This window comes from Triplophysa rosa, linkage group LG14 (assembly GCF_024868665.1).
Source record: "Triplophysa rosa linkage group LG14, Trosa_1v2, whole genome shotgun sequence".
Classification (NCBI taxonomy): Eukaryota; Metazoa; Chordata; class Actinopteri; order Cypriniformes; family Nemacheilidae; genus Triplophysa; species Triplophysa rosa.
In genome coordinates, this window is record NC_079903.1 from 10,028,027 (window position 1) to 10,056,026 (window position 28,000).

Sequence of the window (28,000 nt, forward strand, 5' to 3'; positions counted from 1 at the left end):
ATGCTCTGCATTGTTGACGGGTTTATTTTTAGTGGGAAATCGCTGCTGGAAAGGTCCCGCCCTCGCGTGGTGCCGCGGTCCGCGCCGCTGTGGATCAGACGCCGAGTTGATTCAACAAGAAGGAACTCAGTGAGTGCTGCAACTACGGACTGAATCATGGCAGAGGAAGTAATGGACATCTTTGGGAATAGCACCGTTTTTCGTGGGCTTCTACCTTTCTTCGGTCTTCTGTTTTGCGTCTGCACCGGTGGGTACTTTTGCGGGATGAAGACGCTGGTGTTCATGAACTGGACTTGAAGTTAACATGCAAGTTGCGATGAAAGTTTACCTAGTGCGCGTGTGATGGAATGCTTGTGATGTCATGTCCCCCCGTGTAGCCTATGCATGAAAAGAAATTTGAGAAATAACTAATATTATATTATAACTAATATATTTATTAGATTTGGTATTTACAGTAATGTTTTAACCTTAAGATGCTCACCTTGGTTTACGATCATCAGTCTAACCCTTTGAACAATATGGTTTTATTATAGCAAAAGTGTTGTAACCATGGTTTTTGTTGTTTTAGTTGTTTTAAGTTAAGTTTTACTTCAAATATGGCGGTTATTTTGGTGAAAAAAGGTTCATTTGTATGGTAGGTACAGTAATATCATTATGGGCATTAATTTTTATTATTCAGTATCAGTATTAATTTTCTGCACTTTAAAGAATATGTGCATGTGAAACATTTGCATCTTACAATAGCACTTTCTCCACCATTTAGATAAACGTTTGTTTTTTTCTGCATTGCAAACCTTTAAATTTTTTTGACAAAGAAACTTTCTTTACTGTCAACAGTTTTATATTCCATATTCCATTATGGTAACACAACTCTTTGCACAAGTTGTACTTCAAGAAGTTTCAGTCCACTGTCTCATGTATAGTGCTGTGAAGCATTGAACTGGTGAACCAGAATGAAATGGTTGTAAAATGCTTGAACACGTGAAATGTTGGGTGTGTTTAGGCATAATAGGCAAGGGCATATTTTGAGCTCTCCGGAGGAAAGCGCTGCAGCCGCAGAGTCTGGAGGTATTGACCTGTTTTGGGGCAGTCTGCCAGTGGCACTGTTCCCTCCTGTTTCCTTAAATATTAGGTTAAAATGGGAGAAACTCCACGTCTGCGCCCTAAGAAAAATACTGCAAGAGGAAGTGGTCTGTTTAACTGAATGACTATAATCATGTCTTTTGTAGACCAATGCGAAGGGTGGAAATAGATGGAGCGAACTTTAACTGCACATAAAGCACCGGTAGTTAGTTTTGACAGGCTGATGCTAATTTTGTGTGGGTCCGACGGGAGAAATTCTGACTGTAAAGATTAATGTACGATTAACTGTTAACCAAAGTGACTGAATTGAGTTTGGTGAGAATTTGGATTGGTGTGTTGAGTTTTCATGTGTGTTGAGTAATTCAAGGGGATCTGAATTGTTCTCCTTTTGAGTTACAAAATCTGACCTTTGTAATTGGATGCTAAGTATCTCATAAACTTATACATTTTATTACATTAAGTTCTATATAGCTTGGCACAAAGACGGAGGAACAGAGTAAACTTACCAGCACAGTTTAGTTGCTTCTAATGCATTGATTTGGTAACTGTTTAGTTTAATGATTGTCTTACACAGATAACTGTATCATAAAACCCACATCTATGTCATAGTGGGCGGTAAAATCAGCTGTTTATGTCCATTGAAGAACAGTTAAGTCAGCAGCCATGTAGTGGTCATGTGTTTTTTCATGTTAAGTGGTTGCATATGGTCCTTTATACTGTATAGACGGTCCAATGTCATATTGGTGCAGTCACATCTGCAGAGGACAAATGGGCTAATCCTGGGACGTAGGGACAGAGAAGTCACACAGGGTGTCTGCGATAAGTTTCGCTGCTGTAGAATGAAACAGATGTAATGTTGTAATGTTATGAAAATACAGTCAGCAAATGTCTCCCTGATAGGGCAAATTAGAGCAAGGTGAGAGCTTTGCAAGCTCAGCACTTACAGACAGCAGCCTCACGCAAGTAATGCGTTACAAAAATGTAGGTTAGCCTGTGTCATTGGTTAGCTGATTTTACACAGTTTTTCATGTTAGCCAGCTGCAAATCACTACAAAGTATATGTTTGTGTGCTTTGTATAAACTTTTGTATTGAAGCACATTGGTGATGCGTCCAATGCATAGACTCATTTTTCAGCTCAATAATAGAAAGCAGACTGACTCTTTATTATTAAAAATGTGTGCTGCATCATCATCCAGGCCATCTTTGTTCTCGATTTTAATCTCACTTAGCCTACATAACCGCAGGCGGAAATCTGCCAATCACATTAAAAGATTCTTTTGAAGGAGGTCCATCAGGAAATGACTATTAGACTTTATTGTGAGCTGAGCCAGCACGGAGGTGCACAAACCATGACCGCAGAGAAGCGTTTCGCTGTGAACGTCTTCCATCCTGGAAAATGTGATAATCAGAGGCTTTGTAACTGGAGGTCTCTCTCTATTAAAGAGTGTTATGCCTTGCAAAAGTGCTGTTTCCTGTTTCGATCGGCGTTTAGCGTGCAATTAAACAGCTATGGAGTCGTGCCCTGGTATTTTTCAATCCCAGTGGGAAAGGACTCATGAATTTGTTTAATTTTATTAATTCCATACATTTAGGGTACGATTGTTGTGGTTGCATGTCCACCGCTATTTCTGACACCACATGGCCCATCATGACACATGCATGCACCATATTTGGATTTTCCAACATCTTATCTGATTTGTCTCCTAGGTCTCAGTGATGCGTTTGCCCATTACAAAAGCGAATATCTGTTTTCAAAGCTCCTCTAAGATCCCTCTGTCTGGGCATCGGAACAAAGAGGACATTTTATGTGCAATGGTCTTCCCCTGCTGTCTTTGTAATTGTTAGTCGGTGTGGAAGGTTTTAACAAGCGATACCGTGCAGGAGAGCAGTCCCGGTACTGTGATGTTGATGAGGTCCAAGTTCACAGAGTTCCCCTGCGTTCTCTTCAGATGTTGATGTATGATGTAATTACAGAGACGAGAAAGGAGTGTGTGAGGTCTTGTGAATTTGCTGCATTGTATTTCTGTTGTTAATCTGACGGCACAAAACCCTTAAAGAACACTAGTTCATGGCTTTACACTTCTGTATGACAAAGCAGTTGCGTACTAGAACTTCTGATGATTATTCAGCATTAGCATTAATGAAGATTTCCTGTTGAACTGTGATGTTTTGCTAAATGTTTTTATAGGTCGATTTTCAAAGTGTGACTTAAAGGGATAGTTTACCCAAAAGTGAAAATTCTTTCATCATTTACTCACCCTCTTGTCCTTTTAAAAATATGACTTCTGCAGAACACAAAAGAAGATATTTTGAAGAATGTTAGAAATCAAACAACAGTTGTACCCATTGACTTCTATGTATTTAATGTCTATACAAGCAAATGAGTACCGCTGTTGTTTGGTTACCAACATTCTTCAAAATAGCTTCGTTTGTGTTTTTGCGGAAGTAAGAAAGTCATACAGCTTTGACATGACATAAGGGAGTAAATGATGACAGAATTTTCATTTTTGGGTGAACTTGTACCATCAGGGCTGGAATGGGACATTACATTGGCCCTGGCATTTTTGACCAGCTTCGGCCCTCCACCATTTGTATCGACGGGGGGGGGGGTTATGTGCTGCTGTCATTGCCTTTCCTGCATACATGTCCGATTCGCAATTGCATTCGTGTTCCGTGCATACGCGCCCGATTCACGCTTCTAATCCGTCCATCTCTCCGGCCCATGCGTCCGTTTCGGCCCAAAAAGTACATCGGCCTACCGGGAAAATGCCCGGTATGTCCGATTACCAATCCAGCCCTGTGTACCATTAAACTCATCATACATTTATACCTACAAGTATTGTTGGTTGTGTCTTATCTAACAGGTGTGCATGTCACCTCTGGTAAAATCTCACCCACCTGTGGCAATGTTGTCCCACAGGTGGAAAACCTATTAAATGCAGCCTATTTGACTGACAAACAAACCAAAAGACAAAGCCCTCAATGTGGGTGGTATTGAGCATCAATACCGATCGACGCCCCGTCTTCCATTTTGCGGACAGTGTGAGGAAAAAACATAGTGAGGAGAGAGTAAACTAATTCTATTGTGCTTCATGTTGACCAAACCACTGCATTGCTTTGTAATTCTTGTTTGTTTGTTTTGTCTTTTGTGACATCTTGAGTATCTTGTTTCTCAGCTGGCAACCCCCTGTAAACCTCGAGAGGACCCGGACACATTATCATTCTTCCATATACTAGCACCTCAGTTGAAACTGGTGAATTTTTGGAGGAAATATAAATGTTGCGTAAACCATCCTGTATCTGCTCATCGGACGAATGCGAGCAAACACTCACGCTTTGTTTGAATAGCCCAGTCATTTTATTTCAATTGAGCTCTTCTTACTGTTATTGTGTTTGCATTAACACCGACACTGTGAAGGGAAGGAAAACAGTTCTCGGTGAGTATGGGAAGGATGTCAGAAACCCAGCCCTCGTGAGCTCGGATAGCGTGCTGATCTGTGAAGCCTCATTAACAGCTCACATTCTTTACTTTATTCACCTCATTCTAAAAACCACATTTCAGTCAGCGGTCCAGAAAAACAGCTTAATGTAGTGCATTTGAAATGAGTTTCTAGCTTGGATTTCAAATGAGGAACCATTTTCATAACAACATGACATTCTAAGGAAGTAATCCATACAGCCAGAGAATAATGGCTTCCTAGAAACTTCCCAAGGAAGTCTTGCAGGCCAGGAAGATGCCAAATTGTTGTTAGCAGTTCAGAACGGAATGTCCACACCTCAGTTGAATGTGGGCCAAATGTAACACAGATCCATTTCTCTTATGACTATAAACAGGAAGTTGAATTAGACTGTATGGACAAAGTGTTTTTTTTTTGTTTAAAACATTTGTTTACAATATTCATTATTAACATATGAAGCGATGAAATAATACGATTGAAACAGACAATAACTGTGATATTGAAAAACATTATTAGTGATTATTATTGATATAATAATACTGTGCATAAATAAATAATTCAGCCCCGGGTTTAAATTTTGTCTTAAAGGAACCCAAAAATGAAAACCCTGTCTTCATGTACTCACCCTCAAGTTGTTCCAAATCAATATAAATTTCTTTGTTCTGATGAACACAAAAGAATATATTTTGAAGAATGTAGGAAAGCGGCACTTTTGACTACCGTTGTCATTTTTCCTAGTATGGTAGTCAATGGTGGCCAAGAACTGTTTGGTTACAAGCATTCTTCCAAATATATTCCTCTGTGTTCATCAGAACAAATACATTTATACAGATTTGGAACAACTCGAGGGTATATAAAGACAGAATTTTTATTTTTGGGTGAACTGTCCCTTTAAGAGTGACAATGGTTACAAACTCTTGCTACACTCATATTTTGAGTGTGATTCATTGGCCAAAAAGAGAAAACACAAAATTAAAATTATATAAATATTTTTGACTATTTATTTTTAATTGATAATGCAATAATACCGTCATTGTGAATGCTTTTGGCCACGATAATCATGTAGTGAAAATCAACAAACTGTCTCTCTCTCCCCCCAAAAATCTGAAAAAGTACAACCGAACACTGCGCATTTTGCGGTGTGAATGTAGCCTCAGTGTGAACCGAGCATTAGCCCTTTTTCTAACCTCTGTCACCAGCTTCTAAATGACCAACTCTTCGTTCACACACAAGGGTGAATAGCACAAGCATGGAAGAATTTTCCACCACCAATAAGCAATTTACCCTCGCATTGTAAGCCCGTGACCCCCTGCTTCTCAGTTAATAGCCGCTCATGGAAAGCCTCCTTTGTTCGGTTTCAAAAGATGTCAAGAAGTCAGGATGATAAGTGGAGCGTTGCTTGTGCTTATCGCGGACGAACGAGTCTCGGGAAAGATTTTGTAGTTTGGTTGTTTGGTTGTTGACTTCAGTGTGAAGGGGCGGGTACGGCAACACTTTAACACTAACGTTATTGATGGCGCTGTCCCTTTAAGAGCTGGTGTTTAATCAGATGTGATGGGTGAGAAAAGAGCTGGAGGAAACGTTTCGTTGGAAGAAGGAAACGTTCTCGTACCCTGACAGGCAGAATGTTTATTTGGATTTGCTAATTACTTCACAGATGTTTCATTGTTTTCATGGAAGTAAAGATATCTGCTTTCAAATATGTCACGGCTGAAAAAACTGATTAACATATGCTAGCAAATGTAAATAAACACAGTCAAGTAGCTATTGAAAACCTTAATTCGTACAATCAAGGGTGTATGTCTGTTCTGTAACAGAAGCACAAAGCAAAAAGTTCTCAAACACTTCAGATGTGTCGCCTAGATTATAGATTTCAAGAACATAGTTTGTAGCTTAATAGTGCATTGTTGGTTCAGTGGACTGAGGTTATTATTATTTCACAGCATGTCATCGTTTAGTTTCTACACAAGGCCAATGTCCTCAATGTTCTCGTTTTATTAGTAGTTTCGCTCACTCAGAGATTGAATCAGGGAACAGAGAGTTTTCTTTGGGGCGAACAACTGCAAAGTTGAATATTTATGATCTCCTTTTTGGATGCCATTATAATAATCTGTTACACGTGAACAGGCTATTGCCAAACTGTCCCTGCACTAAAATGTGCTACGGTCCTGCAGTCTGTTCCTGTCAGGGGTCATGAACTATGATAACTCTATTTTCTCTTCTTCTTTTGGCAGCGTATAAAGTGAATGGGTACCCTGGTCTGGGTTAAATGGCTAAAAATGCTGGGTTGTTAAAACCCAGAGGTCAGAAAGGGACAAACCTAATCCGTTGGGTTGTGTAACCTACGTTTGGTTGTTTTAACCCAAAATGCTGGGTTGTTTTAACCCGCCGTTGGGTCAGATATAAACAGTTTCTGGGTTAGTTTAACCCAATGCTAGGTTTAAAATAACCCAGGATTTTTTAGAGTGCATAGCCCTTTCAACACTTAGTCAATGTCAATGGCCAAAAAACACGGCAACAAAACAGCACAGCACAGCTGAATGGCTGCTAAATACTCTTGGCTCTAAGTCCACCTGTCTTTTTAGCTATTGACATTCATTAAAACACTGAGGGACTGTAGCACATTTAGCAGCAGCCATTAAATCAGTATTTAACTGCCACCAATTCTTCGTATTTTTATTTTAAGGGGATTAGCGGTCAAGATTAATTTGAATTGGTTGGTTATTTTCACGATTTTTGTATGGACTCATAAGATGACATTTTTGTAGGCCAACCCAGCAGTTTGCGCCACGCTGGTTCCCTCGACCGAAAGCCTATGCATTTTTCTCATAGACTTTTAGATTGCAAAAAGTAAGATCTGTTATAAACAAAGGTTTATGATGGTTACACGTTTTGTCTATCAAGATAATATTTACATATTAACACAACATTTGTTACGTTCGATGCCTAAATACAATCGCCAGAGATAAAAAGCTAACATGAGGCTATTAACAGACACTATGGTCGCTCGATGTTAATGTCACCACCACCAAGCCTTCGACAACTTTTTCAAACTTTTTTAAAACCTGTTCCCTGGTAAGTAATTATTCAGTGAATGAATCTCCATCCATGTTTTTAGAAATTTGTGTCCATGTTGCATTTGTGAGATTTATATGCTGACGTCCCCGCCAAAAGATGATTTACTTACTTTTTAATCATTAACATATAACAAAATAGTACAAGAGGAAGATATTGAGAAAGAGGTTACATTAAAAATCACCTAAATTAAATTAAATTAAATTAAATTAAATTAAATTAAATTAAATTAAATTAAATTAAATTAAATTAAATTAAATTAAATTAAATTAAATAATAATAAAACAACAAGGTACATTTTTAAAAGTAAGCATAGAAAGTAGTCTATATAGATATATACCTACATTTAGATGTAATTGCTTTTAGCAACTTGTTAGCAACCGCCGTTTTTAAGACACGATCGGGTTATAACTGGTGTGTTCGATGTCATACATAAAAACGTGAAAATATTTTGAGGTTTTATTAACCACTGATCTTATTTCATGCAATTTACCAAAAACCCATTCAAAAAAACCATTGACCGGAAGCAAAGTCCCTTTACGGAAGTCGTGCCACTCGGCGGCCATGTTTGCAACGCCTCTGGGCAGTTAATAGCAAGTCCACATTCCTATCTACTTGAATGGGGGAAGGCAGATATTTTTAAAATCACAATTAAACTGCATATGTCCTATTAATAATTAAACCTGACATGAACTGTACCATAACTTGGATTTGCTAGGCTAAAATTGCCCTAAAAATCATCGTTTTCCAGATCGCTTCATCTACTGTGCATGCGCACAGGCTGGCAAGCACCTCACGAGAGCCACGCCCCAGAGAATCGTCAGTCAATACTGATTGACGATTGGCTCGTTTCACTGGAAGGCGGGACTTCCTTCGCTAGAGCGGCCATATTGAGCGTTGCATTCCTCCCAATTCGTTGTAATGGCAGTGGTGCATCTTGTTAATGTTAAAATGCTAACGGGTGTGCTAATCGCTTGCGGGGTTTGCATTCAAAAATACATAATCTTTGAGATACTGTATTGTGGTAAAAAAATATGATTATTGGAAAACATAATAAAGCCCCATCCTTAACCACACCCCCTAAACCTAAGCATCACTGGAGCAGATTGTACTAAAACATGTTCATAACATTTGTGTAAAATAGTTACGAAATGGCAGAACATTTTGTTTTTTGTCCTCTACGAAGGCTCTGTCACTGTGTTTTCTTATAGTGCACTTCTTTTGCCTTTCATCCCATCGACACTGCCATTATGATATTAACACAGTGTTTAAGTAAATCCCGTCACTGGTCTCGTCCTGCCACATCAGTGAGCCTTTAAAAACAGCTCTGATCCAGGTGTGCTGTCGCGTGCAAGAGACGAGTTAGGCCTTTTGAAACAGCAGTTGTTTCCTGCTTTTTTTTAATGTAAAAATGGGGAATATATCAGCTCGTTCTCTCCTCCCAGTGACCTGATAGAAAGACCAGGGGCTCTGGGACGAGTCTCACCACAACAAAATGAAGTTAAGATGTTTCAGAGTGAGGTCAGGTCCAGATCTCAGTTCATGCTGGGGCGTTTGGCTCATCGGATGAGAGGGGAATGCGCAACGGAGGACTCGGATATACAGTTGGACGGGGCGAACAGCTTGTTGTAGTTAGTGATGTCAAGAGAAAGAAAAACAAACACGGGGAACGCTTCAAAGAGTGAACATATCTCTTTCATTAATTCATTTCTGAATTGTTTCCCCTCGTTTCCTTTTTGTTCTTCACTCATCTTCATGTTCCGTGCGGCGACCTTGCGATTTGTTCCTCATTACCTTTGCCAATTTTTTGTTTTGTATTATTTGATGCAGTCACACCATGCCTTTCATTTCCTATTGAAATTCTTGAAATCTGATTGGTAGAGCTGCGCTTCCTCTCAGGCGACTTTGGCCGGGATTTGCATGCTTTCTGAAGTTTTACATATTGTTGAGCCATGCCTGGGTTGAGGTCATGATTGAAGCGTCCTGATTATAATAGGATATCCTCGAGGAAAGTTTACATGCTCACGAAGGAATGGCTGTAATTGCATCCACAGGATTAAATGTTTATGTTATTACCTTTCAACAATCTAAATTGCAGATGAAAGTGCTTTGTTTCAGACCTGGGTTTTGTCATTATTACTAAAGTTGTTAAACACGCTTACAGCAAACGCAATGAACACCAGTTTGTCTCTCTGGCCGCGAGTCAGATTTCTGAGCGGAGACCATCTGTTCATTTCTATGAAAAGGGACTGTAGACATTATGTAAAATAAATTAAGTTAAAAATTGGTACTACACAAAGAAATATCATGGGTTAAATACAGTTTAAGGTCTGTTCACTGCATGTGTGGAAAACATATGTTGTCGATTACAGCAGAAAATGCGTTCATAGAAACTAATAATAATTCTCTTATAATGGAACTCTATGGGACTGTTATTTAAAGTGATAGTTTATCCAAAAATGAAAATTCTGTTATCATTTACTCACCTTCTGTCATTTCAAACCAGAATACAAAAGAAGATATTTTGAAGAATGTACTGTAGGTAACCGAAGAGCGACGGTTTGAATGGGTGCCGGCGTTGTTCGTTTGCCAAAAAATCTTCAAAATATCTTCTTTTGTGTTCTGGTTTGAAATGACAGAAGGAAAGTCATACAGGTTTGAAATGACAAGAGAGTGAGTAAATTATGATAGATTATTATTTTTTGGGTGAACTATCCCTTTTAGTTGTATAGGCCTATTCATTGAATGAATGTGTCATTTTCGCATGTCCAAACTACGTAGCATACCATGCATTTCAACACGCGCGTGTATAGGTTTCGGCAGTTTGTTGTCGCAGCCGACTGCAGACCGATATTTTTGTCAGCGTGTGTTCACCATCTTCCCCGATGGGCACCGTTGTGTTTGTAGAATGTGTGTGCGTACGTGACGGACAGGTTGGGAGGTCAGCGGAGGGTTTGGCTTGCAGACAGGTGCCAGCTGCTCTTATGGCTCAGACCGCAGAGAAGTGGAGACAGCGCAGGGTGTGTTTGTGCTGCCCTAAACACAACAAACGCGCACAGGGCGACCGTAAACATAAATAACTTTCCGAATGTTCTTGCATTGAAAGGCTTTAATTGATGATAAGGTAACAGGATTGCCACTGTATTACCTTAATTGGTATTGGAATTAATGTAATTTCATTTACTAACTATGAGATTTATTAAGCGTTCTCGAAGAGGAAAATGTCAGTGACGATTCAGTTAAGTTCTGAATTAACATGTAGAACATTTGTATTATTTTCTACATTTGTGGATGTACACATTTGTGGAAAATAAGAGGGATTTCAATACAGTGCTTGTTAGAACTAAAATAAATAAATTCACACGTCTGATTTCAGAGGTCAAATGATCCGCCAAGAGCTTTTGTTTCATGTGGATAGTGCTGATTTAATGAGAGAGCAGGACTTACAGTATGTTGGTAATTCATGCATCCTGTAAAAACTCTAAATCCCTCTTGTGCTTACCTGAGTTTTGTTGTGGTATCACAACATCAAACGTAAGCTTGCATCTGAAGTTTGCGTGGTTTGAAGAGTTGTTGTAAGTTGAGCGCAACTCTAAGCTCCATACTTATGAAGATGCTCATTATAACCAGGTTAAAAGAGACACAGTGTTGGTAAAAAATAAATCCTTGAAGTGACTTGATATGTGTTATTTTTGTAGAAGCAGAAACAGTTGTTGATTTATTAAACAGTTAGAAACTAGCATTATTAGATGCAACAATGGTATTTAAATGTTAAATTCATTTTAGTTTTTATGATTAAATTAGTTATTTAATGATTAAAATGATTTGAAGTTTGATATTACATTGAAATGAACACATCTCTGAGTACACAAAATGTTCTTAAATTATCTAATAGGATTTTTTTAAAGACCCAGGAATAAAAAAATATATTTTTTCTATTTTTTTAAATGAGGACATAAACTGATATGCTCCAAAGCGCTGACAAAATTAGCATTTAGAAGATAGTGACAAGCTGTGTCCAAAATCGCATACTGTGACATTACGTACTGAATTTGAATAAGTATCTACCTATCGACCGTTAAAACAGTACGGAAGCAGTAGACCGTCCGGGTATTTCTTGCCTACTGTTTTTTGCATACTGAGGTTTCGGACGTACTCATGACTCATACTTATTTTTGCCTACTATATAGTGTAAAAGTAAGTAATTTCGGACACAGGGACTGTTGCATGTGCGCTCAAAAAATCTAGAAATTTCATGACGTCATTCTACACTTCAACCTCTCATCAAATTTCTTTTCCGATCAAATGCGCTTAAGAATCCGAAGAGCCCCGCCCCCTTCAAAACGAAATCCTCTGAAGCGGCGCCTCAAATCAATTCACACATTTATTGTGTCCTACATAATGAATGACACGTAGTGCACTAGGAGATAGGGACTGATTTAGACAGTGTAAACATGTTGTCCATTGGGACAAATGAAGTCTGATTTCGTGTCACTGTAGCGTGAGCGGTTGCATGCGACTGGGCTCAGGTTAAGAGACCTGACAGCACAGAGTTGATCATATGTGTCGATCATACGCTCAAATCTGCTGAGAAAACAAAACGTACCTTCTTAAAGTGTATACAGAATGTTGTGTGCATGTTAAGGCTCTATGGAAGAGATCAGATATTGCAAAGTCTTGTCTTGTTGAGTAACTTGGAGTCTTGTTGAGCCGGGAGAGATCTGCAGTATGCAGTGTTGAGTTCCAATGCTCCAAAAGAGCAAACTATCATGCAGGGGTTGTTGTCAGGAACCGCATAGCTTGTCTGAGTCGGAGACATGAAAAAACTCTATTTCTATATCAGACTATATAGTATGTATAGGCTGTCAATGTCTTTGTATGTCGAAATCTTCTTCCACCACTATTATGCGCCATTTGCACCAGTCTTTATGCTAATGGTCAAAAGTCTGGCTCACTAGGTTATATTTATCCTAGCCCCTTGAATTCAGCAGAACAATCCCATTGGGTCTCATGCATAAGCTTGTAAACCATAGACTCTGATTGACATAAATGACTCTTTAACAATCTTTTCAGTGTGCGACGTAATGGTGATCCTCTGGTCTCAGCAAATTTAATATTCCAGAAGCCAGATTGCAGTGAAGTCCTCTCTCTCTCTGACGCGCACCCTCCCTCGCTGCCTCTTGGTGTGTGTGTATTCTTGCAATTACAGGGTGGGCAGGGGAACAGTCACAGGGAGTGCCTGCACCCATACAGCCATGATATAATAGCAGAGGTTTACCACCCTTCTGCGGCTGCCAAAGTTTCAAAATATCAGCCACTATTTATTCCCTCCATAGAGCCACTTTTTACGATATGGTCTCGTATACCCAGCCTATGCATTTGAAATAGAAGGGGTTTTACCTTTGGAGCGTTTTGATGGTATTAATAGTTCTTAGCGCACGCAGTCATTTGTACGACTGCATTAACTGCTGTCATTGAGGAGAGGGAAGCATAGTGCCCCGATTAACTGTTTTTCCATTTGAAGTGGAGCCGTTTGTGGGCTTTAATGACTGAGGAGAGTTTTAGTTTTGACTGTACAGTGTTTCTTCAGAATGTGTTTTGCACAACTCTCTTTCTATAACCTATAATTTTTCTGTGTTTCCAGTAATCTTCATGGAAACGTGTTCTTTTGTTTTGCTTTGAGAACACCATGATTTCCTGCAGGAGCTATACAGAGTACAGAATTAATGTTAACCTCTATACAAGTTCATAAATGTATTTGTACCCAAAGTGTGGAAAACATATAATAGAGAAACTAACTCATAATACAATACTACTACTTTTGGTAGTTATTTTTATTTTTAATATTTTTTAATTGCCAGTTTTTCTGTAAATACAGCCGCAAAAAATTAAGATTTTCATATATTCAGCATTTCTAGATATATAGACTGATGGACACATGGAAACAACAAATTTACAAAAGAAATACATCATTTTCGAATGTTTCCTAGGTACATGTACAAATATTACTGTTGTATTATGAACTTGTTTTCTTTGCAGTATTTGAGCAAAATAAAACAACCTTTTTAACACTTTTCTGTTATTTTGACCGGTTTCTCCAGTTTTCATTTTCTCCAAATAAATGCAAATAGAATTTTGAGGGAACTATTGTTAGTAGTTCACAGAAAGAAACAAAAATGATCGTTTTACCAAAACACATACTTATAAATGGTAAATTTAGAACAACTGAAAATGATTTTGGTCTCTTAATTTTCTTCTTTTCTTCTTGTTTTCATAATAAAATGAATTTACATGACCCAAAATATTGATGATTCATCCTGAACTACACAAATTGTTATCCAATCAGACGCTCTCTTGAGTGAACGTCCCTCCGCTTGATACCACCTGCGACTAACAATTAGATTAATGACGTTACGAGAGCCTCTTGAATAAAAACAGGGACGATCCATCCCTTTGATGTGATGACCTTCAGTTTCGATAGGAAATACATCAACAAAGAACAGAAAACTGTGTTTGTCAATCAAATGCATTGTCTTCGCATGGGGTCCCTGTTTGATTTTTGACTCGTCACCAAGCCTATCTCCACCTTCCTACCATCTTTGTTTAATCAGGCTCTTCTATTGTAACCGTAACCGCCAGCTCACCAAAAAATCACGTCTACATGTCTCAGCAAATAACTCCAGCGTGTTCAAATAAACATGCAAAGGGCAAAGACGCAGATTAAAGAAGCCCATTAAACAAAAATCTCCCAAATTGCATTGTTGTTTTCATCCCGTTCCAGCGGCTTTTAAAAGACAAGGTGTTTAGACGGTTAACAGAGAGGGCGGTCAGGGCGTCCCGCAGCGTGACGCGGGGGTCTGTATGGATCTCATTAGGAATGTGAGGCACGAGCTGTGTGGCACAGCGCTGCCAGCCTGCTGCAGTCCAGAAGCGAGGCCTCCTGCGTGAGGTGTAATTACGGCTGGGGAAAACACAAGCCCTCATTATCTCCCTTACTAGATCTCCCACTACTGTACTTTAGTTATGACCTTTCAAGGGTTCCTCTGATGGAAGTGATGTCAGCAGAAAGAGACAGATGGAACCGGTTTAGGCTCACATGCTGGAACTGATTCACAAGATCATGTAGCAGGATTTTTTGTGAGATGTTCTTTAGAATGGCAGGGAAGAACGACGGTTAATGTCATGCAGTTGTAGAGATGTCATTTATTTATTTTTAGCCACGATAATCATGTTGTGAAAATCTGATATTGATAAATCTGTTCAATCATTTCCTCTATCGTTGTTTGTCTCCAGGTGTGGGGGCCAATGAGGTCCTGGTTCCAGAGCATGTGACCGCTGTACTGGGAAAGAACGTCACATTGACCTGTAAGGTGATGGTGAGCACCAACCTCAGCCTGACGCAGAGTTCCTGGGAGCGCCGGCTGCCCTCGGGCACTTTCACTTTGGCCGTCTTCAACCCACAGTACGGGATCTCCATAGCTGACAAGTACAGCAATCGGGTGCACTTCCTCAAGCCTTCAGTGCATGATGTGTCCATTATCCTGGAGGGTGTGGGCTTTGCAGACATTGGGATGTACACATGCAAAGTGGTGACCTTCCAACTTGGAAACATGCAGGCCTCTACGAAAGTGGACATTATGGGTGGGTGCAATATCACATCATTTATGCTTTTGACAGATTCTTTTATCCAAAGAGACATACTGTGCATTTGATCAGCTTGCGTGTCCTGCAAACACAATGCTTTATCAGCTGAGCTACAGGACAGCTTGACCTATATACTGTAGTCACATCAACAGTTACTCTTTAAGAAACATCAATGTAGATGACACCGTGGGCATTGCATAATATTGAATTGGGAGCCCTACACATATTCAAGTACAAGAATGTCATAAAATGGGCTGTTCAATGATTAATCATGATTAATCGCATCCAGAATAGAAGTTTACATAATATATGCACAGTGCATATTTATTTTGTGTTTATAAAGACATACATGTACTGCATATGTTTAGAAAATATTTACATATGTAAATATTAATATTTATGTATAATTTAAATTATATTAGGGCTGTCAAACGATTAATAAAAGTTTGTGTTTACATAATATATGTCTGTGCACTGTGCATATTCATTTTGTATTCATTAATATATATTTAAGAAAAATATAAAAAGTAAAAAACATTTATATGTAACTTAAATTATTGGTAAATATAAATAAATACATGTAAATATTTCCTAAATATATATACATGTATGTGTATGTTTTTGTGTTTATAAATACAAAATTAATATGCACAGTAAACAGACATATATTATGCAAACACAAACTTTTATTCTGGATGCGATTAATCGCGAATAATCGATTGACAGCCCTAAATTATATATAAAAATTGATATATAATTTAGGGCTGTCGCCTGATTAATCGCTATTAATCTCATCCAGAATAAAAGGTTGTGTCTGCATTTTATATTTTTCTTAACTATATATATATATATTAAGGTGTATATGTCTATAAATACTAAATAAATATGCACAGCACACAGACATACAGTATATTATGTGCAGTAAACACAAATTTTTATTCTGGATGTGATTAATCCACAAAATCCTTGGATAGGTGGAACGAGGTGGCAGCCACCGAACAACCACTCAGAAAACCCTAGCAACTGCATAGAAATGCCCTGGCAACCACATTGTGCTAATTGATAAAGTATCACATTTTATTTAAAGCTAAAAGCTGCAATAATTATAAAATTAGTTACATTTATTTATATATTTCTATAAAATACTTGGTGACACCTCTATAAAATTAGGTGACTAATTGTGTTATTAAAACAAAAAACCAAAATTACAGGGAAGTTATGATTTAGCAGGACTTGTGCTGGAATGGCTTATTTTTATAGATTATAATTATAGAAAGTTGTGGAAACACCCTTTACAGAGTCCCTGTTCTGCTTTTGAAATAAAGTGTCAGGCGGTTGCAGAGATATTTGTCATACACTGGTATGATAATGCATTCCTTGTTTTTTTTATGTTGTGGGATGTTTTGTTCCTTCCTTATTGTGTACTTCCTGCGTTCCTGCAAAACAAGACAGAAGCGAATTTTTCCTTTATTGTTAAACCTGTGTGACAGTAAGGCGAAAACAACACTGCACCAGAAGTCAAACTTTTACTTGATCCACATATAAATGTCATTCCTGTTACAGAAAAGCCTTATTTTTGTGTGGCATTTTCACACCAAAGGGAGAAATTTACTTACTGGCCTCACTGGCCAATCAGCTGCGTTGAGTTTGTGTGCTTTTTGCACACAAGCTTGAAGCCGCATCCCCTATTCCTGTAAATTTAACAATGATGAATCATTGCAGGAATTATCAATGACCATGTGAATTTAACAATAAAACACATCAGAGGTGGCACCCAAGCCCAGCTATGTGATTCGTACCCACAATTCCCTCTTTTCCTTTTTAACATAATGGCTTTGAGTCCATTGTAGTTACATTCAGAGTTGTGTGTTGATATAGTCTGTAACAGGGCTCTTATTTTCAGTAACGGTCCTGGGACAACTGAGCCCCCTATACGCTTAGCAGTGTAAAGATACATTTAGCGAGCCCCCTCATCACTTGCCTCTAATGACAGCCCTGCTCTATGACCCACAGCAGGAACGTTTGACGTCTGAGATCTTGCGGGTGACAGTAACCCATCCCTAATTCCTCCACTCCCTAATGAAAAAAATCAGTACCTTGCCCCAAACCCACACTATCGAATGAACTCGCTCTCCATTATATCTTTTATCTGGAGGGTTGAGTGTGAATGAGTTGCCAAGATGCCCCTGTAGGCCCTGAGTCAGCGAGATGCAGATGGCACAGAGTTCAGGTTAGATGAATTCAGGGTGGGTCGGATCTTGGCAGTTAAATGTCATCGCTCAGTGATGCACTGTGGTTCCCCACTGCGCTGCTTCTGCGAGGCTATATTTAGCTTTAGGGGTCCCGGGGGTTATTTAGATTTGTCGTATACAAGATCGGCATGAAAACGGAGCGGAACAGGTGTGCGGAGCAGACGGCCTTGTGTTTAGGATTAAGTTGACATTCCCACACACATGGTAAAAGAGTTTCTTAAACAAGAGCACAGCTGTTCCAGTTCTTGACAGAGAGAGTTGTGGGTTTATAGACAAGATGCATATATAGAGAGAGATTTTCTTATATAGAAAAGTTATAGAAATTAGTCTATATATATATATATATATACATGTTTACATAGTTTAAAAATATAACTTTTTTTAAACAAAGTTTAAATGTGACACATTATAAGCCTCTAAAATGCTTAATGTGATGTAGCAGTCTTGAATTTATTAGTTCAAAATAAATGTTTTTATGCACCCACATACTAATGCAATATTGCTCAAGTAGGAGTGTGATAGTGCTCTATATCAGCATGGCTGTGATTAGGCCAGAGGAGGCAATCATATCATTCTGATATAGAGACGTATAACACGACTACAAGAGCGATATTGCATTTATACAACAGTTTGACGCCACAAGTATGTAGATAAATCAGAAACAACAGAGTGTCTTTAAAACCCTCTGGTTTTTTTAAAGGAACTGGGGAACTACTTTCTTTCACCACAAATTCCAGACCAGCAGTTAAACAAAGATCCGTTACTAATTCCAAACCGTCACGTCATTTAAATTTGCACTGTGCTGCTTCACTGAAGTTATTAGTGATACACGGCACTTTTTCACAATTTTTGTTATGTAAAGCGTGTCTCGAGACCCTCACGTCCCGCGCTGTAAATTGCTCTAAGATGGGTTGCCGCGTGTTTTACTTTCAGTTTCATAAGTCCGACTTAGTTTAGTGACAGGGTGCACAAAATGCAATACAGTACAGGTGAAATAGTTCAGTCACAGTTAATGTCATTTCAGAAATGAGAACAATGGTTAAAATGGACTCTCTTGTTTTAATTCAATCAGTGCGGCTTTTGTTGCTATGGGCAGTAGAACAAATTATTGCAGTAAAGTTGACATTTCAAAATGATTTATTCAACTGTAATATATAATGTGTCTTAGCTTCAGCCATGTGGAGTTTCTCACTAATGTACCACTGTTCTGACTCTCTGTGGGTGCTTGTAGTTCTCCTGCCTCAGCACTCAGACTCATTTCACATTGTTGCCATCATTCATTTTTAATGTGAATATGTGGGTTCGGGTAATCGATCACATCTCCTGTTTCCTGAGTGTACTTAGACCTCTTTTCCCACTCTCTTCTTTTAAAAGATCATTTATTTATCCTGTTGAGTGATATCATCTTGTACATTCTGTATCAATAACTCATTTTCTAACTTATAATTCCTCAAGATCTTCAGACCTGCTTATTTCTCTGTTCAATTCGGTTTCTTCTGTCTTGGTTTCTTCAGTGGAGCCCAAAGTCTATGTGTCTCCCGGCTCTTTGTCTCTGCTGGCTGGAGATGGTGAAACTCTAGTGGCCACCTGCACAGCTGAACGGGGTCGCCCGGCATCGGAGGTCCTCTGGTTGTCAGAAGTGGACGGCCAGACAGACGTCATGACGCACGAGGAGACCGATGGCACCACCACCACTTTAGCTCATTTCATCTGGGCCCCCACCCGTGAGGGGTTCGGCAGTGCCCTCAGCTGCATCGTCCGTCACCCGGCCCTATCCACAGAATTCCGCATCCCATATCAGCTCAACGTACTGTGTGAGTACAAATGTGGATATTAACAATTAAAGAATTTTTAGTAAGGTTTAGTTCTGTCATTGTTTTATCAAACTTCCTCTACACAGAAGTACACAATACTACTGTTTCTATTTCTGGAAAATCGTGGTTATTATAAAATAATTTGACAAAATGCGCTTAACTTTCTATCTATGTGGCACACAGATATGTAAAAATAAAGACAGAAATTAAAAAGGAAATGCTAAATGAATAAATAAAAATGTGGGAATATTTCAATATGAAAATAAATACAAATGAGGAAAAATATAAAAATAAATGAACGCTTGGAAATAAATAGAAAAATAAGTTCAAAATAACTACAGCAAATAATGATTATAAGAAAAAAAGGTAATACATTATAAAATGTAGGACAAAATTTCATGTAAAAAAATCTTTTTCATTTTTTATTTATGATTACATTTTCTTTATTTTTAATGATTGCAGCCTTGGTCTTCCATATTCACTGTCCTTTATCAATAGAGGCAAAAAGTCTGAAAATAGTAAATAAATGCATAAAAATAAATATGAAAATAATGAAAGAATAAAATATCAAGTTAAAATAAATACAGCAAATAATCATTAAAAAAGGTAATACATAATTAAATTTAGGACTAAATTTAATATAAAAATTAAAATAGCTTTATTTCCTTTATTTTCATTAATTACATTTATTTATTTTTTATTCGTTTTTAATTATTGCTGCCTTGGTCTTCCATATCCACTGTCATTTATCAATAGAGGCAAAAAGTAAAAAATGAAAAGAAAAGTAAAAAAAAGTGGAAGATCTTTACTGCTGGGACCTTTTAGTATTTCACAGTATAGGAGATGGACTCTCTGCCAGCAGTTGTTGGTTTCTAGTTTATTTGAGCACAGGTCGTTCAGGAACTCACTTTTGCGACTTTCAGACTCGTAAAATGTCAATTTAGAAGTCGTTTTAACGTCCTAATCCTCCACGTACAAACCATTGACATGCTCAATTGTTGGCCGCTGTCTGTTTGAACGGTTAATGGAGGTGGTTTATGAAATATTGATCCAAGCACAGCAAGGACAGCATCACGAGAGGAAACACAACTGGGAGAGGAAGGCTTTAGCAGTCAATAAATCACACAACGCCTTCCAGACTGTTTTAAAACTAGTTTTGAGGAGTAAAAGAATTGTTCAGCAAAAAAATGAAAGTATTCATTTGTTGTGTTCTCACATGGGTGTGACTTACTTCTGTCAAAAACAAACGATTCTTTTGTGAGTAGAATTTAAAGTAAATTGCCAAAAATTGTACATCACTGACACTGAACGTCTTCAGTTCTCGAGAATACTGTGGTTTGGGTTGGTTCAAGTTAGTTGAATACTGCATGCTGATAAGAATTCAATCTTGTTGTTTTTAGATAAACGGTGGGGTTGAATCTCAGCATTCTCTGTTTCACTCCTGGATTCTCGCACGTTGGTTTATTTTCTCAGCCCCATCTCATTCTCAGTGTCCTGGCGTTTATTTTTAATTGGGTTAGCCAACCACATTACCCCTCGCTGTTTCTGTTCTGTTGTATTGTGATGAACTTTAGTCCAACCTGACAATTGCAATGTCAAAACATTATGTTATACTTCATTAAAATATACTCTTCATATGCTATACTGCTTACAAATAAAATAAATCCGTTTTATTTATTTAAAATCATGAAATGATGTAGTCAATGAAATTCTAAAATCTTGTTGCAGTTCGTCCAGATGTTGTGGTGGTGGGCCTTCAGGAGGTGTGGTATGTGGGACAAGAAAATGTAAAGTTGGACTGTAAAGCCTCTGCCAACCCACCTGCTCATGTCTTCCTCTGGACCAGGTTTGTGCAATCACCTACATTACAGTATACAGTATTTAGATGAAGAAGTTAAACCGGTACGTTCTATATACAGTAGTATAATATAAAGTATCATAAAAATCTGTCATCATTTATTCGCCCTTGTGTTGTTCAAAACCTGTATATGATTCGTTCATCTGTGGAACACAAAAGAAGATACTTTGAAAAATGTCTCTGTGGTTTTGTGTCCATACAATGGAAGCCAATGAGGGTCAGTGTTATTCGGTTACCAACATTCTTCAAAATATCTTCTTCTATGTTCTGCAGAAGAAAGAAAGTCAAACAGGTTTGGAATGACATGAGGATGAGTAAATGATGACCGAATTTTTTATTTTAGGGTGAACTGTCCCTTTAAGTATCCAGGCTAATAATCTTTTGATATTCAGCACCAGTGTGTAGTGTAAATACAGCTATATGAACTGGAGTGTTACAGAAACTCTATATATCACTGATGTTCCCATGAGAAAGGGGGAAATGGCAACTACATGTTTTTTCTAGGGTGGTTGCCTGCAGAATAAATGACCTTGTTGACGTTTCCGAAACTGATGATAATCCTGTCTTTTGTCACCCTCCAGGTTAGACGCCCCAATGCCTGCAGGTGTGGACACATCTAATGGCAGCCTAATGTTTACACGGCCTTTAGAGCAAAACGACTCCGGACAATACAGGTGTGAAGTTCTGAACGATGTTGGGCAGAGCTTTCAAGATGTTCGCGTCTTGATAATAGGTGAGAAGTTGTATGTAACCTCAGAGGATGCCTGTGATGATGTTTTTACTTCATGGGGGGTTGAAGGTCAAGGGAAAAGGCCTGGCTGATAGATTATGTTCTGACTGTTCCACACGGCTATTTTAACATGACATTGGTGACTCGGGATGAAAATTATAAGGCAAACTGCAGTATGACTTTTTTCATTAATTACTTCCTTCAGTAGCATCTTTGGCCTGACATCTTAAGATCTTTCATGCAGACGAGACACTCCACCCAAGGATAAAACACACTGTATGTTATGCTCCATATTAGTTTTTTTCTTTTGAACTTCTCGCCAGCTGGAAGCCCAAAGTGCGTTAAAGGTTTACTTTGCGTCAAAGAAGTACAACAACATAACATGTAAAACATTACTTGTGTCTTAGTACACAGCATTTTGGTACAAATTATGTTTACATGGTCATTGACAAAAACGCACGTTTGGCTGTGTTTCATCTCGTGTTGACATTGAGTTGGTCTGCATCTCCACGTAAATCCCAAACTGTTGACAGTGATGCTCAAAGCCTTTCTGAGAGCGAGTTGAATGTGCCAAATGTCCACACTTGGCCTGTGAGGTTTCTGCAATGACGTAAATAAGTTTGGAGCAAACTCGCAGGAGTTTCGATTCAGCCAGCTCTTCTTGTGCATCATACACATTTGGCCACCTAAGCCCTTCTTTAAGCAACAGAAGATGAGAAGGGAGTTTTTGGACTTCCATGGTGTGCAAATTCTTAACATTTCTGACAGCAAAGGTAGAGAGTATGGAAAGTTTGTATTAGAGCAAAACAAACCCTGTCTGTTTTTAGGACGTTTAAGGCCCGGGTATAGACCGTTTTATTGGACGTGCGCTCCTGGATTGACGCTAACTTCCGGTCTGTGTTTGTTTATCGGTCTGGCTAGTGTCTAATTGTCATGGTTGCCATGACAGAACCTCTTGTTTTATGTGGAGAGTGGCGTTTTGTCCCTTTTGGTCTTCCACTCTCCGGTGTGGCGTCTCTGTTCCCGCCCTTTCGTCTCCTCGTTATTGTTTGTTAACTAGTTCATGCCCCGCACCTGCACTCTCTTGATTTGTCCCCTTTATAATGTCCCTGTGTTTTCTGTCCTGTGCTGGATCATTGTTCTGTTGCATCGTGTTTGTCATCGTGGTGAGTTCTCGTTCTGTAGTTTAGTTTAGTTTAGTTTAGTTTAGTTTAGTTTAGTTTAGTTTAGTTTATTGTGGTTATGTCAAGTGTTGTTATTATTTCGAGTCTAGTTAGTCCCTGTCCGTGTTGCTATGTTTTGTTATGTTCCCCCACGTGGGTCTTTGTTTTGTATTTTTAGTTATTAAAGTCTGTCTTGTTAACCCCTTACCCGCTGTCTGCATTTGGGTCCTCTGTCCATGTATCCATGTCTCTCACCCTGAATCGTGACACTAATAATATGACTATTTATATTTAATTTAATTTATGTCAATATATTAATTTATTTTATTATATGTTAATTTGATTAAATAAACAATTTGTTGAATGGGTCCTGTAGTTTTGTCGCATTTGAAGAAATCAAATGGGACATTGACATCTTGGGGTTGAGCTTGGTATCACAGTCGAAATTCAAAATATTGGAGAGGCAAGTTAAGCCAAGTAACGTTTCATTTACATTTACCCATTTGCCAGACGCTTTTATCCAAAGCGACTTACATTGCATTATCCTACACATTTGTTTCTAAGTATGTGCAATCCCTGGGATCGTACCCATGACCTTGGCTTTGCTAATGCCATGCTCTTACCACTGAGCTACAGGCATAATATAATATGCATAGCTTTTAAAGCATACTCAACCGCAAATACATGCGGATTGACAAATTCGGCACATGTACAGTATGTCATCTAGTGGACTCGGCCGGCTCAACATTTTTCTCACGCATGCACTGTTGTTCGCGTACTGTCCGCATGGTTTCCAAAATTGGGCTGCACGTGGATGGGATGTGCGGATGACCGCGGACCCTCTTGATGACGCAAAGTACGTCATGCGGGCGGCGCACAGACAGCTGGACTTTCCTATGGACTTTAGACTTATTACAACAGAATACCTAATACCTCTTAAAGAGGAAATAGGTTGTTTTTCAAGTCTTTTCATATGAAACGGTTTTCTCATATATTTCTGTTTATCCACCTCTGTTTGTCCTAGAACCACCACCAACCACTGCGATCCCCACCACCCAGTCCAACTTGCCCAAAAGCAGCTTAACCATCACAGCTCCTGTCAAACAACAAGCCCATTTCACCTTCCCAAGTGAAGCTTCCACACCAGACAGCAGTCTGGGTACGGTTGTGGGTGGTGCCATCGGCGGGATCCTGGTTTTGGTGTTGCTGATGGCACTGGCGGGAGTCGTCTACATGCGTCAGCGGCGAACGTTCCGAGGCGACTACTACACCAAGCAGTACATAGGCCCGTCCGACATGCAGAAAGAGTCGCAGTTGGATGTGCTTGAACCGCATGAGCTCCGGGACGTGTACGGAGACGATTCGGGCAACGGCAGCCAAGAACTAAAGCCCAAAATCGACGGAGACATTATTTATCCCGATTACGGCAGTGACCATAAAGACATGGAGGGCTGGAGCGACAATCTTAGCCTTCAGAGAGAGGGAACGTATTACTCAGACCACCACAACCATCACAACGTGAACCCCAGCGGGCCACCTCTGCACAACGGCTCCCCCTACCTGCAGGACGAGTGCTGCGATAATGGCACGGACAGCGATTACGTGTCGCACGTAGACGGCTCTGTGATTTCACGCAGGGAGTGGTATGTTTGAAAACAAGGGGGTCAAGGAACTTTGGACAATGCGTAATTTAAATTGAACGGAGAACGTATTATTTAACTCGGGTGTACATTATGAACAAAAAAAAAATATTTTACTCCGAGCTCCAGGTTTTTCGATTTCATCCTCATGTTTTATACGACGCGAACGGCTGTAATTTACTGCAAATACATGTACGTTTTGGATGATTTTGTCGCGTGTATTTCTGTGAGACTATAGGATGTAAAGAGAGGGGTTTACATGGTTTATGATCACAGGGTGGACTTACACAAAGAAGTCTGCCAAAAATAAAGCTGCACTCCGTGAGTAACCGTTCCAGTTACCACATTGCACATGACTGTTAGCTTTACAACCAGGTGCAGTATATTCTTGGTCCTGTCCTCTCTCGCTGTTTTTCTTGACATTTACAGCATATGACTTCTCCAGTAATCGGAGCAATGGATCACTTTAGTTTCATGTCAATATGAGTTTGAAAGGCGTATAGTCAGAGTCTTATGTTTTGACTGCAGGGAATCCTTTTGCATAGGATATACACGGTGCAGAAATCATTTTCTTAATCGGTATTTTTGTGTTTTTAATCATGATATCTAAAGATTCTCAAAATGAGGTATTTTTTTCTATCACTTAAAAAATACAAAATGTAAGCATAAAAACACATCATGACTTTTTCTACAACATTGGCAAATGTTTTTTCTTGTCTTAGGCATGAATCATAATTTAGTGAGGCTTATGATTATAACAAGATAAAATATATCTTGTTTTGAGAATATATATTCGTACTGTAAAATAAGGCAAAAATACAAATTAAGAACATGATTGCAAAAAATGAATTTCTTACTCAATATTTTTATCTTGGTTTTCAGAACAAAAATGTAAATATCCTTAAATCAAGATCCATTTAAAATAATTCAAAAAAATGAAGCGATCTTAATGCCAGTGGGGTCCGAAAAATAAACTATTGCCTTTTAATTAAGTTGATTTCTCTTTCCCCATTTTCTTGTTATAAGCATAAAACTTAATTAATTTTGAATTAAGTAAAAAACAACCAAAAAACAACACATTGTATCTTAAGTCATTTTGCTTCTCAACTATGTATCTTGATATAAAGGAAGAGTTTACCTAAAAAGATGATGTCATCATTTACTCACCCTCTTGTCATTTTATACACAAAACACAAAAGATATTTTGAAGAATGTTGGTACCCAAAAACCACTGGTCCCCATTGGCTTCTATTGTATGGACACAAAACCAATGCAAGTAAATAGGGGCTTTCGCACCGCAGGAACGATTTCATAGTTCCCTGGACGATTTGCTGGAAGTACCCGCTTTTTGTTGTTTTCGCACCGCAGGAACCGGCCGGAATTTTAGTTGGGGAGAACCTTTTTGGAGGAACACTTTAGCTCCTTCTCTGAGCTAGGGTCTAAACCAGCAGGATAGGAACGAACCGTGACGTAAGCAAACGCTGATTGGCCGAACACAGTACCGATCAAAGCATCCTCCATCATTATGTTGTTTGTCGTTGTTCGACGGATGCGCCTAAATGACGTCGCTGTCGACCGGCTTATGTCACAAAATTGTTCCTTTTGCTGGTGCGAATGTGATCGGGGAAATGGCCTGATGGAAAACTTAGCTTTACTCGTTTCGAAACTTTGTTCCTGAACTTATCTGGTCTGAAAGCGCCTATAGGGGACCAACGGTTTTCTGTTACCAGCATTTTTCAAAATATCTTCTTTTGTGTTCTGCAGAAGAAAGAAAGTCATACAGGTTTGAAATGTCAAGAGGGTGAGTAAATGATGACAGAATTTTCAATTTTGGGTGAACTATCCCTTTAAGAACTCTTAGATATACTGCATGTACTGGAAAACAAGACAAACATACCGAGTAAGAAATTCATGTTTGCAGTTTATTTATGTACATGAGTAGAAATACAGCACGGATTACTCTACGGTTTATTTTTAACCCAGCTGCTCTATATTTTGACGCATTTCAACACACACCCTTCTCATAGTAATCTCCTTTTCACCAGTGTTTAAGTTAGAGCGCAATCAGACTGCTTCTGAAAGGGCGGTTTAATGTGGCTGTATTGAAGACCTGTCGTGGGGTGAGGGGACGGTTGACGTCCGCTGTGACAGATCAAAATAACCACGGTCTGCCCCTTAGGTTTCACCGAAGCCTTGCGGCATCTGACAATTTAGAGCACCCCTTTTAATTTTACGCTGATTTCTAATTTCACTCCATCTCTCCACCCTTGCTACTCCCAATGCTTCAGATTTCCCAGAATAAACTGTCTGGCTCGCATCTGCTGCACGCCTCAGCTCAAAGATCTAACTTTATAATTAATATTTTCTGTCCTCCTGCAAACGGCGCTCATTTCACCGGATCTCGGAGAAGTCCAGAGCATCTGTCCGTGAGCACGCGAGATTGTTTTTCCTCTATAGGTCCCGATGGACGTGTGTAACATGCCTGTTGAACAAGATATGCCAGTTGCAATTGCTTTGATTCATTGTTCATAAATCTGCTGCGTTGTTTCCTCAGCTGCGTTCTTCCTATATAGTGTTCAAGAAAAAAAAATCAGTTCCTTGTCTTTAAATTATTTGGGGCAATTAACAAAAATGTAGTCTTATCTCATACATGGTGTGCTGGAGTTTAACAGTTTTTGTTTAGTTTTTAATAGATTGCAGACTCATGCTTGTAACTTTATTAGTGCTTTACATAATGGAGTTACGGAAAAACTGACTACAAGCGTTTCTTTCTTGCTTACTTTTGTATAAAGTATATATTCACAAGCATAGTGCCTTTGGCAGAACAAAAACCATTAGATGTTTAGTCTGTCACTATTCAGTGAAGACATGCTTCTCTTGTATTCCTCAAGTGCTGTTTGAGTTTGTCATTGTCTCAAAAGTTTTTTATTCTTGTTGCAAGTTTGAAAGCACCTGAAATTTGAGATCTCTCTGGAAATTTGAAGCTTTTAGCGCTTTCAAGTGTTCATGTTGGCCAGTTGCAGTACATATTACTATTTGTAAATATTTTGCTGGGAGATATTTGTCTATGAAATAAACATATTTTTATATGAGTCTTGAAAACATTCAAATGTTCATGTTTTGTTATGCTTTTTTTCTTCTCATGATCTTTTTTATATTTAGTTCTCAGGAGTTTAAACGATTATTTTGTATTATGTTAGAGTTATTCAGATGTACGTACGACTTATTTTGGACATAAGGGATGGATGTTGCTTTGTTTTTGATGCCTTCTGTTTATAATAA

General features: G+C 38.7%; 1 protein-coding gene across 1 annotated transcript; it reads left to right on the forward strand.

Moving 5' to 3' along the window:
- The first annotated feature begins 62 nt into the window (after window positions 1-62).
- nectin3a (nectin cell adhesion molecule 3a) lies at window positions 63-27,997 on the forward strand. Its single transcript, XM_057351902.1, has 6 exons — window positions 63-247; window positions 14,911-15,258; window positions 19,028-19,327; window positions 21,056-21,173; window positions 21,767-21,918; window positions 24,103-27,997. Exons 1-6 carry the CDS (start codon window positions 157-159, stop codon window positions 24,729-24,731), a joined length of 1,638 nt encoding a protein of 545 aa, XP_057207885.1. The 5' UTR covers window positions 63-156; the 3' UTR covers window positions 24,732-27,997.
- Window positions 27,998-28,000: the final 3 nt, after the last annotated feature.